This window comes from Dicentrarchus labrax, unplaced genomic scaffold (genome assembly GCF_905237075.1).
Source record: "Dicentrarchus labrax unplaced genomic scaffold, dlabrax2021, whole genome shotgun sequence".
NCBI classification, from domain to species: Eukaryota; Metazoa; Chordata; class Actinopteri; family Moronidae; genus Dicentrarchus; species Dicentrarchus labrax.
The window spans coordinates 20,082,183-20,099,076 of NW_026136724.1; the positions used below are offsets into that span (position 1 = coordinate 20,082,183).

The 16,894-nt window shown below is 41.4% G+C and overlaps 1 protein-coding gene across 1 annotated transcript in view; it reads right to left on the reverse strand.

Annotated features, from left to right (window-relative positions):
- LOC127358574 (thyrotropin-releasing hormone-degrading ectoenzyme-like) overlaps window positions 1-16,894 on the reverse strand; it is a 178,403-nt gene that overhangs the window by 121,906 nt on the left and 39,603 nt on the right. The window contains exon 4 of the mRNA XM_051391733.1: window positions 8,386-8,512. Coding sequence (XP_051247693.1) covers window positions 8,386-8,512 — 127 coding nt within the window. The remainder of the gene's footprint in view (window positions 1-8,385; window positions 8,513-16,894) is intronic.

The following is a 16,894-nucleotide window of genomic DNA, read 5'->3' on the forward strand; positions in this document are numbered from 1 at the left end:
TAATGTTGACTAAAGCTACAGGAAGTTACCTTAACAATGGTCACAATAAACATGTTGTCATTTACAACTGGATATGATCTGTTCACAATGCAACCAAAAGAACATGCTCAGAAACGATCATTTACAGTCACTAGAAGCACATTCACAGCAGTGTGTAAAAGGTTTTCGTGTGGAATTCAGAAAGGCTGTCTCCTGTGTCTGTGGCAGAGCGTCAGGCTATGGCTACGTAGTCGAGACATTGGTTTTGTAAAAGCAGGAGTTGGTTGGTGACGAAAGCGACCACCACATACATCACCTGCCTCGAGTCAGACAATGCATGTTAGTGTAGATTTCAAATACTTTGCACTAAAATGTCCAGATTTGGACCCGAATCAATACACAACACTGCTAAATACTCACATACATAAAGGTTGTCAGCAGAAAAAAAAGGTTGTTTTGGGGTTTAGTTACTCTCAGGTGTAAATGGGTTTAAAGTGGCCTTGTAGTGGCACTCGAGGAAAGGTCGTAGAGTCAACAGAATCATTAGGTTTCATCCTCTGTGGGACGTGAATATGTGCAGTTAACTTAATGGCACTCTGGAGGATAGATGTTAAGCTATGTGGACAGACAGATGGACATCCTTAGGCCCGTCTCTGACGGCACAAAAAATTAAACGATTCTGACTACAATTCTTTATTGTTATGATCTGTATCTGCTTCCATCTGTACAGCGCGGTTTTCCCTCTGTCCCTTTAAATTTGTATCTCAGCTCATCATTTCTCTCCCGCTCTCTCAGGGGAGCTCGATGCCCTGCATGACAACAGATGGAGCCCTGAGGCTCTGGGACCACACACACACACACACACACGCACACACGCGCACACACGCGCACACACGCAGAGGGAGAGAGCTGGCAGCAGTGGGGTGGGGTAAGAGGCAAGCTGTGGTAAAGACTGATGTCAACATCAGTATGAATGTGCACACTCACTCACACTGAGAGAATCCATGGTTATGTGGATATATGTAGATGAAAAGGGTGAAAACACACAAAGGCAGATTTATAATGGAAGAATGCATTCAGTCACTACTGAGACACACATACACACACAGAAACAGAAAATATCTGACTAGATTTAAAACAGAAAATCTAATCAAAGAGGAAGAATGTACGCAGAGATTTGTTTGCTCTCTTTGCATTTATGTATTTACCACAGTTCACACTTGAATTTGGAGCTAATTTGAGTTTCAAAACTTCAAAACACTGAGCTGGGAGGGCATTTGGGGATTTTGGGACTACTGTTTGGCACAGTATCAGTGTATTCCTCTGTTGACTCCATCCATCTATTTGAGAGTCTGGATCCGGTTTAGCGTCACGTTGGCAGCGGGCTAAGCAACCAAAACATCGTTTTCCCATCATGTTGCTTCATCAGGTCCTGCTGGGCCATCAAGCACACCTATGCATGCTGGGATATGTAGTCCTCTGTCTTTCTTCTAACCATAAGTCAAGCCTGGAATCACAGAGACTCACCAGCATAAAGGAAAACTTTGGTATTTTCACAATATTTTCAACCAAACCATATTTTCCAGTGTTTTTGTGTCTAAGTGACTAATGGAGACAATCAGTTTTTTAATTGGTCCAGTATTGAGCGAGAGCGCTTGAGCCAGCAGCTGTGAAACATGCTGAAATGTAATCCTCCAGGGCAATTTCGCGCTGTCAAAGTACGTCCACTAAAGTGCTTGTTTTTGCCAATGACCGATTCAGATTGTTATTCTGAGTGTCTGAAAACATCATGGAAAGGATCCCAACAGAGACAGGCCTTTTTGTTAAAGAGCAAGATCCTTTTTCTTAAACACAAACACTGTTATCACTTAGTTCAAAGTACTAGCAGGTTAAATGTTTGCTTTCACCTTGCCCGATCGGTCAGTGGTCAGAAGGTCCATTTTTACTTGCCCCTATACAAATAGTTTTATTTATTAATGGTTTTCAAGACCCTCTTAGGAGGAGATGTTTTTTTCAAACAAATGACCCCTTTTTATCCGCCTTGCTTTCAAACTGTGTAATACATAGTTTGGCCCACATCCTCTAACGCCATCCAACTAAACCCGTTTCCAGAATAATTTCAATGCTTGCGCTTCAGATTATAAACTTTGTCTTTACCCACTGGCACTGTCTCATGAGTGCCAGTTCTGAGCATGTGCAGCTCTCAACAGAGGTAAGAAGGAGCCGAGATGGATCAGTTGTTAGCTACTTCCATCATCAGCTCTGGAACAAAACATATCAGTTCTTCTGTACCACTTGGCCGATCAAGTGAGCGAGTTGTTGTTGTTGTTGTGGCCAATTCCAAGACAATCCTTACTGTGGAGCCCTGACCAGACTCCACTGACAAAAACCTCAAAGAACACAGGAGGTGCTGGTCCACCGCTGCCTCTGTCAATTAGTTTGTGTTACTGTGTGAGTTTCAACCTTGAAAATACCAAAGTTTTCCTTTAAGGTCTCTCTTCACATTCTCAATTTTTTCCATCACTTGGTAGATGATGAGATACCTGAACTCTGACACTATCCTCACTGAGCAATCCTGAGACTCTCAACACCACCTCCCTGGCCAAGAAAGCACCAGTATGTCTCGGCTCCCTTTAGCGAGTAAAGCTCAAGTAAACTATTCACCCCTCCGCGCTCACCACGCTTTATGTAGCAAGAAATGATGGGTTTTTCTTCATTAATCCTTTTATTATGTTAGAAATATTTTAAAAATACAATTTTCTTTTAAAGCAACAGTTCATTTCACACCGTCTTCACTTGTCTGCACCAAAAGTCTATTGATTACAGACAAAACTCGGCTGAAAAGAACCATGAGGCATGACCATGTCACACCTGTTTTGGCCTCATTACACTGGCTCCAGGGAAGTTTCAGAATTGATTTTAAGCTCCTATTAATTACTTTCAAGGCTCTTTAAGGCTTTGCACCTTGCTATATTTATGACCTATTAGTACGATACTTTTGTCTGTTCCTGAGTCACGGCCTAAAACCAGAACGGACAGAGTCTTCACAGTCCGGATCCCGAGTGTCTGGAACAACCTGCCCGAGTGGAAAAGGCCGCCTCAATCAGAACATCTTTAAGAAATCTTATCCAGCATTTACTTGAATTGTATTTGTTATGTTCTAATTTGTTGTTAAATCTAATGATTTTATAATTCAGTTTATTTTTCTGCTTTGTGTGAACCCACTGAGTTTTGAAAAGTTCACTAAAGAAACATTATTATCATATTATGTTGCAGGAGCACCACAGAGACTCTCTTCCAACCATTTTTGTCACAATGTGGTTAAAGTGCAAAGCTTTAACCTGAAATACTATAGCAACTTGAAAATATCTGATATCTGCAACAAATGCATTTTGTGTTGGTTCACTGGACAACCCAATGGGAGCTGGCTCTGGCCCACATATTGTTGCCACTTTTGGCTCGTTTTTAGCATTGTGGGCACGGGTTGATTTGGAAGGAGAATCGTCTCCAGTTAGCAGCACACAGCCAAGCTTTGGGCAAATGTTGACACCTGGAATCTGACCAACGTTGGGATGATTCTGGTGCGTCATCGATCATGAGTCTGGCGTGAGTCCAACAGGCAGGTGTGCCAGGTTTACTGAAGGGCACAGTTGAGCAAAGATATTTTTGCTAACTGGGTCTGAGGCATCCTGAACAGTAACACCAGGTTCTGTAACCTGATCTGATTACCCCGTATTTGTAAGGTGTTGTCTTTTGGGGGAGCCATCTGAACCTTGTACAATACATCAATGCTGCTCCCACAAGATAAAGACTTGTGTGTATAAGATAATCTCTGTTCTCACAAGTCTACAGACATGCTAGCAGCTATGTGGTGCTGTATTGTTTAATATTTGCTAATAAGCACTAAACAAAGAGTCTGAGAAATCCAAAAAATGATCTGACAATCGAGATAAATGAAAAATGAAGGGCTCACCTGTGATTAAAATTCATCTTGAGGGCAACATGAATGTCTGAACCAAATTTCATGCCAATCCAGCCAATAATTGTCAAGACATTGTGCAGAACACAAACCTCCTGGTGGCGTCAGGATGGACCATCATTTGGGAAACATGATGTTGAATGTTGTTTTTCACAGAATAAGTAAAAATGTTGACCTACTGATGGCCCTAGAGGACCACTACAGTCAGTAGGATTCACCTTCTGTGAGCCATGAGCTTCTGTCCAACATGAACAGCAATCCATCGAATAGTTGTTGCGATATTTCAGTCTGAACTAAAGTAGTGGACCAACTGGACGATATACCGCTAGCACAGCTGAAAAAATACAATTCTCTGAGCATTTGTGGCCTCCTTTGTATCTTGCAGCCTACTTATTTTAACCGCTATGCATCTGGACTGTAGAGCTCTATTCTGACTGGCTCATACCTGGTGCCTTTTCTACCTGCAGTCTTTTATTTTACTCTAGTAGCATTGCTTGGAGTCTTATTTAGTGTGTTATATGCTTGAAATTGAATTAAGGTTTTATAACATTTTGTTCTGTAAAAGACTTCTACATCAGAGTGAGCTGAACAAACGAGGAGCGTGAAGAAAGATCGGAGCATTGGGTTGCATGTGCCTGCCACTGGTACCACTGTACTGTATCTGTATCCTGTATCCACACAGGATCATTTCAATGCTTCCCATTCATCTGCATGGATGAGCAATTCTGCTCCTCTGCTGTTTCCTAATCACATGTAAAGCTGATCTTTATAGGAATCTTTTGAATTATGTGTTCATGGGTAAGCAGGGGGTCGCTTCTTCAGCGTGATACATACAGCTTAATCAGTAAAATATAACAGCTCCTTTTTCTTCTTATGGAGCGAGTGGTGAGCAATTTTAAATATAGGGTTAAATATGAAAGCACACAAGGTTTTAGACTATTTACTGACACCAGGAGGCTCCTAAATCCCTTTAAAAGCCCTTTGGAAGATATCAAAACTTGACTGTCATCCAGTTGCCCAGAGTTCTTGACATGTTGCCATCTTGGAGGTTTTCACCTGATATCCTTGCACGACCTGGCCTAGACCACAGCATGTGACAGCACCTTTAACTCAGCATGGAACGGCTTGTTAATGCAGCTAATGTTGGTGTAAAGGTCAGGGAGGGAAGTAAATGTCAAACCTAATCTGAACGGAGGGGGTAAAAAAAACAGGAAGCTTTGACTGAAAGTGAATTTCTAATGTGATGGATGAATGTGGACAGGAGGGAAGTGTCTGACATATACAATATGGAGCCACAGTGATCACATTAGCTTGTTTAGGCGTGGAGAGGAAAAAGGAAATGCACCACTGTGACACGGCTAATTGATTGTGGCAGGACAGAAGTGTAAAACACAAACAATTATGAAGACAGAAGAGGAAGAAGAAGAAGGACAGGGAGATGAAATTCGACTGCTCTGATACGATTCATTAACTTGGACAGGAAGGAAGGGAGTGTAAACAGCAAATATGGTCGCACAGATCTGTACGTTCATTTTTTAGGGGGTAGAACTGCTGCAGAGAGGCTGAAAGCTTAACAGCATGAAGCAAAACCTGCAGCCCTGAAAGAAAAATGTGTCCCAATGTTGCATAATATACTAATACTATAAAGTCTAATAGGAACCAGGATAAAAGGATCTACCAGTCACCCCCAAAGTGAGGATGCTGTCCTAAAAAAGTTGCCAAGCAACAACAGATAGCTTTTTTTTGGCCGCAGGGACTTTTTCACAACCCTTTTCAAGAGCTCAGGAGCTTGACCTCAATATTGCAGGAACTTGGTTTAAGTTTTCAATGCAGGGCCCCGAAAAGACTCAAAATCCTAAGACTTTCTGATGGGTCAGGAACCGTGAGGGTGTAGTGCTGAACTTCATTAACTGATCCAACACAAACATCATAAGCCTCTGTACAATATTATATATTATATATTGCATTGCAAACAAACACTGGTTATTGCATTTAATGGTGCAGTGTGCACCATTAAAGTTTTCATTAGTATAAAATCACCTGAAAATAAGAAATGTATCTACAGAAACCGCGAGCAGAAGTCCACCATGTTGAACCGCCATGTTTCTACAGCGGCCCAGAAGGACAAACCAAACACTGGCTCTAGATAGGGACAACACAACGATTCCTATATTCGGGTGATTATACATTAATGAAAACACATTTCTATCAATAGATCCTCCTAAATGTTACACACTGGACCTTTAATTGAACAACAACAGCTGCTATTTTCGAAACGGAAATGGTTCGATAATCCCCTCAACTCCTTTTAGAATTCACATTTAGTTACTCTTTATGTAACACTTTCACTTTAACACCATTTAGTCCATACTCCGTGTCTCGACTGCAAGCGTATCAGGTGCGTATGTAACTCACAATAAATATGCTCTCACTTTAATCTATATAGCTATCTGTGCCGGCTCCGTGCAGTCTCGCGTTTGAGCAGCATCTCACAGGCGTAAACTGTGACCTGAAGCATCTTTTTACGCTTCAAGACGCTTTTTTTGACAATACTAGTGTAAATGTAAGGTTGTTGCACAATAAAAAGGTGCACACCAGCTGGGAAGCAAGAGGGTAGTGAGGAGCTGCAGTTTTTATTCACGGGCAAACTGTAACCTTCACTGTACATTAACTGCCACTGGACAACTTCACCTTTCCCTCTGCTCCGATCGCCAACACCTGTCTCTCTCTCTCTCTCTGCTCAATACGCGTACACACACACACACACACACACACACACACACACACACACACAGCCCTAGTACTTAAAGGAGCCATGCTACTTTATGCATCAGTGTTGATGGAAAAATAGATCAGGATTACACATTAAAGCAAAGCTGCACATCGCTTGTATTTCAACTGCCTCTTCAACTGATTTCAGTGCTTAAACTCAGGGTCGAAACAAATGTCTCTGAAGTGCTCCAACATCTTCAATCACAGCAATACACACACATTTCGGAAGGTGCAAAGACTAAAGTTGTGCTCTTTGGACTGAAAAAAACAGACTGATTTACATAAATTTTTCTTTACGTAAATGACTACCTCAATACCCTGAAAATAAGGTAAATAAAGACATGAAGTTGCATAAAAGAGCCTAAAAGAGAGTGAAATAAAACTGGAATGTTATCATTTTAAGTGACACTTTCATCATCAAGTGACACGTCAGCTCCTTTCACACTTTAACTGGCTTTTCAACTTCTTCTAATGCTTCTGTTTCAGCTGCCATTCAACTAAAGCGCCAGGTCCAACTTCTGTTCCACTGAGTTCATTAAGTTCAAAAACTATTAAGTCAGGTAATGTGAGGAATTTAAAACTTTAATCTAAAATAAAAAACACAGAAATCCTCTCGGTATTTGCTTGTCATGTGACACCTCTTGCAGCACTTCACACAGCTGTGTTTCATTCAATTTAACCGCCCCTTCAACTTCTTTTTACAGCACTCCAACCTCAATTTCATCAAGTGCTTCTAATGAATTAAGCACTACCTCAAAATATGATCATATTTTAAGAGAAAAGGCAAAATAAAAAACAGAAAACCTACTATTATCACCTCTGCTGACTCCTTTCAGCACTTCCACACTGACACCTCCACTCCTTTAATCACGTCCAAACCACTTTCACTGCGTCCATTTTACATTAACTGTCAATTCACAGCCTTTGTTTCAAGCATCACTTTCTCGTTCAGTGCTTTTAACTTCAGCTCAAGTGAACCGACATCAGCTGACATTCAAACGCTTCAAAATACTATGAAAGATGTGTTTTAAAATGTTCCTCAGTTGCATTTAATTAATTAGATAACAAGCTACCTCAGAAGTCTAAAAATATGCAGGATGAAGGGACAGAGCTGGCAAGGTGCAGTTCTTATTTTGACACCTTACTTTGCTCAGTATTAACACATCTTTCTACAGAATCTCTTTTTCATTGAACTAAATAAGCTGAAACTCTCAAAAGCACCAGTGTTTAACATCTGAACACAAACGGCTGTGACTGAGGTTCAATTCCCAGACCTAATCACAGTGCACATCCCCCCCGACGCACAGGAAGAAAAGGAGGACACAGTGTTGTCTTTGCCTGATATGAGTACAAATTGATGAACCCAACAGCAATTGTGCGAAGGACAAAGAGTTGGCTGACTTCCCTAAAACGGGCAGCCCAGGAAGAGGAAGTTGTTTTCTCTTTCCTAATTCGGATCAGCAGGGGTGATCGAAATTTAACAGTGTGGTTTTTATTTAATGAGAGCTGACAGGAAATCAAACATCAGAGGAACAGACTTTTTCTGCCTTTACCTGAATCTGAGAGGCGATCCTGGCAGCAGGGAGGAGGGAAAACCTCCAACAACAACCCGAGCAAACAACATCAACGGAAGAGAGAGACGTCAGCAGCCTTACCTAGCTTGGGCAGTGAGTACTGGACTTTAAAGTAGTCCTGGTAAAATCCCAGAAGTCTCTTGGTGATGTGGAGAGCGTAGTCGCCCTCTCCGCTAGAAATGGCATCCGGTCGAGCATACAGACGGATCTAAAAAACAAAAAGGCACAGAAACAGAGAAATTGAATCAGGTCGATTTTAATTGCGATAAATCTAAAAACAGATAGAGGGAGAGGAAATGGAATTAGTGTATGCTCAGCTCTACGGAGGACAAACTGGAATTAAGCCAAGGTTTTTTTATGCAGAGGAAATTAAATTTGGCAGTTTACAATCATATCTTCACAAACAGAACAGAGTGTATATTAAACTAGAGGAAATAATACAATCAGGTTGAGTTTAGGTTCAAATCTGCAGAGAGACAGAAATTACATTTGATAGTGGGAGGGAGGGGGGGTGTCCAAATGTACACAGACGCGAACAGAAATGGAATCAGGCCAGTGTTAGGCAGGTCAAGTCTTCAGAGAGAATAAGTGAATCAGGCCGAGATCATGTTCAGTTCTCCAGACAAAAAAAAAAATGGAGTCAGGTTGAGTTTTGGTTCAAATCTACAGGAAGAAAAATGGATTATAGCTGCGAGCAGAAACACACAGGGAAAGAATAAAAGGAAGATAAAAGTTTGACTTTGGGTGGATTCCTATATTTCTCACAGCCAAAGTCAACCATTCACAACACTGATGCTGAGTGTATTTTTACAGCTTCATTCATTTAAAGCTGCAGTAGGTTATTTAAAAAAAAAAAAAAAAAAGTCATATTTTCTGAAACTTTAACTATATCCTGACGTCACGATAGGTTCACACTTCATCTCTACTCAGATTTCATCCAAATCGCTACTTTTACACAAACTTCCTGCAGTTAATATGTTTTTACAGTTATTTTTTTACTGCATTAAGTATAATATGAAATATCCCTAATATACAGTGGGTACGGAAAGTATTCAGACCCCTTTAAATGTTTCACTCTGTTTCATTGCAGCCATTTGCTAAAATCAAAAAAGTTCATTTTATTTCTCATTAATGTACACTCAGCACCCCATCTTGACAGAAAAAAACAGAAATGTAGAAATTTTTGCAAATTTATTAAAAAAGAAAAACTGAAATATCACATGGTCATAAGTATTCAGACCCTTTGCTCAGTATTGAGTAGAAGCACCCTTTTGAGCTACTACAGCCATGAGTCTTCTTGGGAATGATGCAACAAGTTTTTCACACCTGGATTTGGGGATCCTCTGCCATTCTTCCTTGCAGATCCTCTCCAGTTCTGTCAGGTTGGATGGTGAATGTTGGTGGACAGCCATTTTCAGATCTCTCCAGAGATGCTCAATTGGGTTTAGGTCAGGGCTCTGGCTGGGCCGGTCAAGAATGGTCAGAGTTGTTCCGAGGCCACTCCATTGTTATTTTAGCTGTGTGCTTAGGGTTATTGTCTTGTTGGAAGGTGAACCTTCGGCCCAGTCTGAGGTCCTGAGCACTCTGGAAGAGGTTTTCTTCCAGGATATCTCTGTACTTGGCCGCATTCATCTTTCCTTCAGTTGCAACCAGTCGTCCTGTCCCTGCAGCTGAAAAACATCCCCATAGCCTGATGCTGCCACCACCATGTTTCACTGTTGGGATTGTATTGGGCAGGTGATGAGCAGCGCCTGGGTTTCCCCACACATACCGCTTAGAATTAACGCCAAAAAGTTCAATCTTGGTCTCATCAGACCAGAGAATCTTATTTCTCATAGTCTGGGAGTCCTTCATGTGTTTTTTGGCAAACTCTATGCAGGCTTTCGTATGTCTTGCACTGAGGAGAGGCTTCCGTCGGGCCACTCTGCCCGACTGGTGGAGGGCTGCAGTGATAGTTGACTTTGTGGAACTTTCTCCCATCTCCCTACTGCATCTCTGGAGCTCAGCCACAGTGATCTTTGGGTTCTTCTTTACCTCTCTCACCAAGGCTCTTCTCCCACGATTGCTCAGTTTGGTTGGACGGCCAGGTCTAGGAAGAGTTCTGGTCGTCCCAAACTTCTTCCATTTAAGGATTATGGAGGCCACTGTGCTCTTAGGAACCTTGAGTGCTGCAGAAATTCTTTTGTAACCTTGGCCAGATCTGTGCCTTGCCACAATTCTGTCTCTGAGCTCCTTGGGCAGTTCCTTCGACCTCATGATTCTCATTTGCTCTGACATGCACTGTGAGCTGTAAGGTCTTATATAGACAGGTGTGTGCCTTTCGTAATCAAGTCCTATCAGTTTAATTAAACACAGCTGGACTCCAATGAAGGAGCAGGACCATCTCAAGGAGGATCAGAAGAAATGGACAGCATGTGAGTTAAATATGAGTGTCACAGCAAAGGGTGTGAATACTTATGACCATGTGATATTTCAGTTTTTCTTTTTTAATAAATTTGCAAAAATTTCTACATTTCTGTTTTTTTCTGTCAAGATGGGGTGCTGAGTGTACATTAATGAGAAATAAAATGAACTTTTTTGATTTTAGCAAATGGCTGCAATGAAACAAAGAGTGAAAATTTTAAAGGGGATCTGAATACTTTCCGTACCCACTGTATGTAATTTAGTTTTGGGGTCGTCAGTTTAGTGGATGATATAAAAAGGTTCCCTTAACGAAAAAGGTTCTAGAGATTAAGTTGAGATTATATTTCTGGAGAACAGGCGGCAGCAGCAGACCTGCAGCTGTGGGATTACTCACCGTTTCATTTCATCTCTGACTTTGAAACCTTTGCAACCTCATTGAAAACAAAAAAAAAGAACTTTGTAATCGATATTTTTTTTAAACTGGCTTTGATGCCAACTTGTTACTGCGGTATCAATCTGCCCGTCTCTCTTGCGATTCTGCAGCTCTGTCAGAAACGTTTCACTTCAGTGACTCCCAACTGGTTTTTTAAACTGAAGTGATTCTCGGGCTGACAGACACACGGACACATCTGCTCCATCTGAGTCAATTTTCTGAGGAAAAAAAACGGTTCCTGAGCTAAAAGCAATTTGGCAAGTTTTGCAAGAGAAAATGAGCTACTGCTGCTGCGGTCTGATCCAATAGATATCCAGTGTTTGTGGTCAGCTGGCTAATCTCACTGTACAACATATCTTCAGACTGCACACAGAGATATGGCCAGTCTAAAAACCCTGTTAGCATCTGTTAGCATCTTTTCATTATTCTGTAATATATGAGAGATGATTGGGATGATTTTAGCTGTTTTGTACCAGTTGTGGAGCTGAAAGAGGCACCAGGAAAATCTAATGTGTATTAAAACATTTGTGCACCTATTTAACAATGATTAGCAAAATGTGAACCCACCACTTTCAACCAATAATATCATGAGATCTACCCGTCAATCAATCTTCAACTTTCAGCGACACAGAGCGAAGATTCATTAGTTAGCTAGCCAGCTAAAAACTATAAGCTTTGGCTGTTTGTGTTTCCTCTTATAAGTTTCTGTTCTGTTTCTTTCGAGAGCGAAGATGATAAGAAGCAACCCCGAGGAAAGACCCAGTAATCATCTCCACTGCAAACCCCCGGCAATGTACCACAGTAAATGAAAGGAAGAAAACAGTGAGATTGCACAGCAGGGGTCTCCTGTTCAGTAACAAGAAAAGGCCAAGCAGGAGTTACCTGGACACTGCGCATCCACTGTGTGAGTGGTGGACAGTTGAATGGACACACATTGTCATCCTCTAACGCAGCCGAACAATAACGCCATGAGTTTGTCTCGAGTCCGACAGGAAGAGGAACCCAGATCCTTTACTGAGTACAAGTATAAAGACACTTCATTACAAGAAACCATTGAAAACCTTTCTCCTGTGAGTGATATCTGAGTAGATTCGGTTGCTAACACTAACGGCAGCTACATTAGCAGTTAGTGGAGTCGAGGCAGAGCAGCCGGAGGACGTCAGAGAGAAAACCAGACAATATTCTCTCCATAAAATATGATCCAGTTTCACCCGAATCACAGCCAGCCAGCTAACTAATGAACCTTCGCTCTGTGTCGCTAAAAGTTGAAGATTGATTGACGGGTAAATGTCATTATATTATTGGTTGAAATCAGTTAGTTAATGCTGACGTAAGCACACGTAACCTTCTTGTTTTACAAGAAGACACAGTGACTAAATCTTTATATAAAAATAGAAAGAATAATAAAAACAAATTGATATAAAGAACAATATAACTGAGGATGTGATCTTAAAGGGTTAAAATGACATTTTTCACTTCACCTGGACTTTAATTAGACTGGTTGAGAAAATATAGCTGATTACTTTCCACCACTGTTTGCAGTAACTGACACGAAGCTGCTCTCTCCTCTGTGTGTTTGCGTGATGGACGCAGCAGTTAATCAGTCTGATCCCTAAATACACACAAACACTGTCAGCTGACAGACAGGCCGCTGGTGATGTCACTGATCAATATGCATGTATCGGCTGCCCGGACACAGCTACAGCTCTGTGTGTGTGTGTGTGTGTGTGTGTGTGTGTGTGTGTGTGTGTGTGTGGATGTTTTACTGTCTGAGAGAGAAACCACCTCACTGTCAGCTGAAGGACGACAGAGACCAGCTATCAAACACACACACACACAGTACACAAAGATAAAATACACACAACTCATATCATTTTTCACATAAAGACAGAAACGGGTGGACACACACACACACACACACCCGCCATGATGTAATGCTGCTGTATCACTGCTGTCACACACACACACACACAGAGAGAGAGAGAGAGAGAGAGAGAGAGGTAAACACTGCTGTCCCAGTAATGTCACTCTGCTATCTCTCCCAGTTTCACTTCCACTCTAATAAAATCTGCTTTCACACAGCTGTAAACACATATTGGATTCTGTACAGTCAGAATAAACATTGTAAATCAGGTTCTACGTGGTATCACAGTGCTTGTGTCATATAAAAGCTCCCGTTAAACTGACACACACACAAAGAATCAAGCAGTTGTGTAGAATTAAAGCTGCCTTCCAGCCGAACTCAAAGCTAATTTTACAGGCGACTTCAAGGATTAATTTAGCTCAGACACGAACAAATATCTCGTTTTAATCACTCTGGATCTTGGGTATACAGAATTTCCATTTTCCAGGACTTTTCCAGGACATTTTCCAGGAGTTTTTTTCTTGACAATACAGGACATCACAAGCAGTGGTCATTGGAGCTTGCTCGGCCAGGACAACATAGATTATTTCCAGGATATTTGGTCATTTTAATCAATTTCCAGGTGTTTCCATGACTGGAAAACCCTCTGATTTCCAGGTTTTCCAGGACACATGGGAACCCTGTTATGTCAGTTGGTCTGTCCACCACTGTGGTCCAGACTGAAATATCTCAACAATTTCTGGACGGATGGCTATGAAACTTTGCATTTTAACTGGTTGTAACAGTCTCAATTAAATACTGATGCCTTTATATGACCTACATAAACAAACGAGACCATTAGAGAGAAGATATTTATTTTTTAATTGAAATCAATGAAACAAGGCGGTAGAACTGCTTTTGACCACAAGGGGCGCCAGAATCAAGACAAAATTAAAGTTCCTGGTCAGGGCATTAAGAAAAAGTAGCAGTATGAACAGCAAAATATGGACAACTTAAAGTACTAATGTAAAACCACTGTCTGGGCAGAATGGTCCCTTTCATTGAGTTATATCATTATATCATACAAGTGGAATATTATTACTCATTTCAGTGTTACATGGAGCACATTTGAACTGCTTTATATACTGTTAATTTAATCTATAGCACAGTACCCAGCCAACATGAATGTGTGGGCCCCAACATGGGTTATGCTGGGCTGCATGGGTACATCGGTTCACCCAACCCTGTTAGGTCACTAATGAGAAAGAGAGCAATGGGCAGTGCAAATGAAGCCCATTTGGGTTGCTGGATGCCCAGTTGGACCCCAACGAGGACCCAGTGTAAACCTGCATAAAGCCCATGTTGCCCAAGATGATCCCATATGGGCCTCCATATCAGCCCATCTATTGACAGCATGGCCCCCGAATACAAATCCTCGGGCTGCTGTGGAAACATGGCGGACTCCAAAACAGCTCATTCTAAAGGTAACAAAAACACAACAATTCTTATTTTCAGCTGATTATACACTAATGAAAACATAGCTTTGAATATTATATTCAGTCGGGAAGCAGCACCAGATGATATCATCTGGAAGTAATTAAAGTTAATTCTGTGAGGCTGAAATTAAACTTTTGGCAGTAATCTACTTAACATCCTCCCACAATCTCTCAGCTACACTTTCATGCAGATCACAATATTACTTCTTATCTACTAAATGGTTCTGGACTAGGATCTCCAGTAGGAGAAAGAAGCTTGGGGGGGGTCAAAAGTAAGTAGACAACACCTGTTATTTTAATGTATCAGATACACAATTAATTAACATTTCTTATCTCGTGCTGTTAATCCCATTTTCAGGTTGTAGCAACAGGTTATAAACACCACAGTTACCACTGAACACTGCAGTTTTTCTGCAGGGTGAATACAAATCAGAGAGATAATTAGATTTGATGGTGGATTTGATTAAATGCCATCACACCCCAACTCATAATCATCACAAATACTAATAATTACATTGATACACAATACAAATACTGATGCTACTAATATTAATAATACTAAATAAGTACTAAAGCTATGCTTATGCTACTTCACAAACCTGCTCCTCCTCTTACTCCTCCTCTCAGATTCCCCCAGCACGACTGATTTTTCAATAAAATTTCAAACTTTTAAAGCTCATCTCCTCTTATTCCCCACATTCTCCTCCCTCCACCAGAACTCATCTCAGAACACGGCAGCCAGCAGAGTGAATATCTGCTCAGAAAGCGGAGGCTTTATTGAAATCGCAGCTTCTTTCGGCGGACTGGCAGCGAGCTGCTGAATTGAGTATCATCTCCTGAGGATTCCTGAAACGCCTGCAGTCATGTTCTCCCAGGTGAGGAGAAACCAGGATGCATTACATTTTTCAATGGGGTGGGGGGGGTTGGTGTGACATTCTTCTTTCAAAGTATCATCCAATACACACTGACTGTGTCTCTCAGGACTGAAATGTGCTGCTTCAACCCAACTAAAACCATTGCACGGTGGCTCAGCAGTTAGTACCGTTGCCTTACAGGAACATGGTCTTGGGTTTAAACCCTGACGCGCCGAGTTTTGCGTATTCTGTCTGTGCCTGCGTGTCTTTCCTGCCACAGTCCAAAAACATGCAGGTAAGCTGAAGTGGAAACTTTAAATTGTCTCTTGGTATGAATGTGAGATGTCGGTCATGTTGTGTAGCTCTGTGACAGACTGGCAGACTGCTCAGGGTGTACCCAGCCTCTCACCTAATGCATGCTGGGATTCGCTTCACTGCCACTTTCTGAATCCGAATATGGTGGCCATCAAATCAAGACATGAGGAATATTGCAAATGCAGTCCCATTACGCTCTGCCTTCAGGAAATTATCTTCAGTAACAACAACCTGGTAGAGCTTCCACTTCACTTCCAATATCTGAAATGTTTCAACAAATCAGAGGAAATGATGCAAATGTGACCAATCAGTGTCTTTATCTTTATAAATTAGTCTAGTTCAGAGCTAAAGCTTTTAGCCCACATCAAATAAAATCAAACCCAGTCTGAGAGATTTTACCTTCCCTGAACCTCAGACAAATATTATATACTGGAATATTACAGCCTTGTTAATATGTCCACACTGACAATGCTAACATGCTGAGGTATATTTACCACGTTCACCATCATGTATTAGCATGTTAGCATGCTCAGACTTGCTCATTTCTACTAAACTAAACTATCTACTGAAGTACAGCTCTGGGTGGTTGGAAACTGTTTGAAAAAGGGCTGGCACCTTCAAAAATCACACAGCAGATGAACCAGCTGAACCAACCAATCAGATCAATGAACCATAAAACAAGCTATTAATGAAGCCAGACGGGAGTCGAACGAAAACATCTTTTCCATCAAGAAAAGCCTTCTTTGTTATTCTTTCTGTGTAGAAATAATCTCCAGTTCTGATATAACTGATGCTGGCAGCATCTATGCTAACCTCTTTAGCAGCCGCCATTGTTGCATCACACCTAGCGCCCACCCCCGCAGCTGCCAGTACTTCCTCAAGGGACGCTGATTGGTCCAATAGCACTGTAGTTGGGCCACAAATGCATAGATTGAAGCCTGGCAAAATGGACTTCACTTGTTAGTAATAGATGTATTAAAGGATTCATCTTCTGGGGACCAGGATTGTCTGTAGCAAACTGCATGTCAATCCATCGGATAGTTACTGAGATATTTTAGTCTGGGCCAAAGTGTTGGATTAACTGACTAACACTATCTTGAGCCCCGCTGCTGCTGTGGCTTAATGTTAAATTCAACATTATTTCCAATCAGTGGAACAACATGAGTCATGTAATACTCAACAGTGTGCTGCTCCGAGTTTCTCTTTTTTTCTGTTTCACTGTTTAAGTACAATGGATTCTACTCTA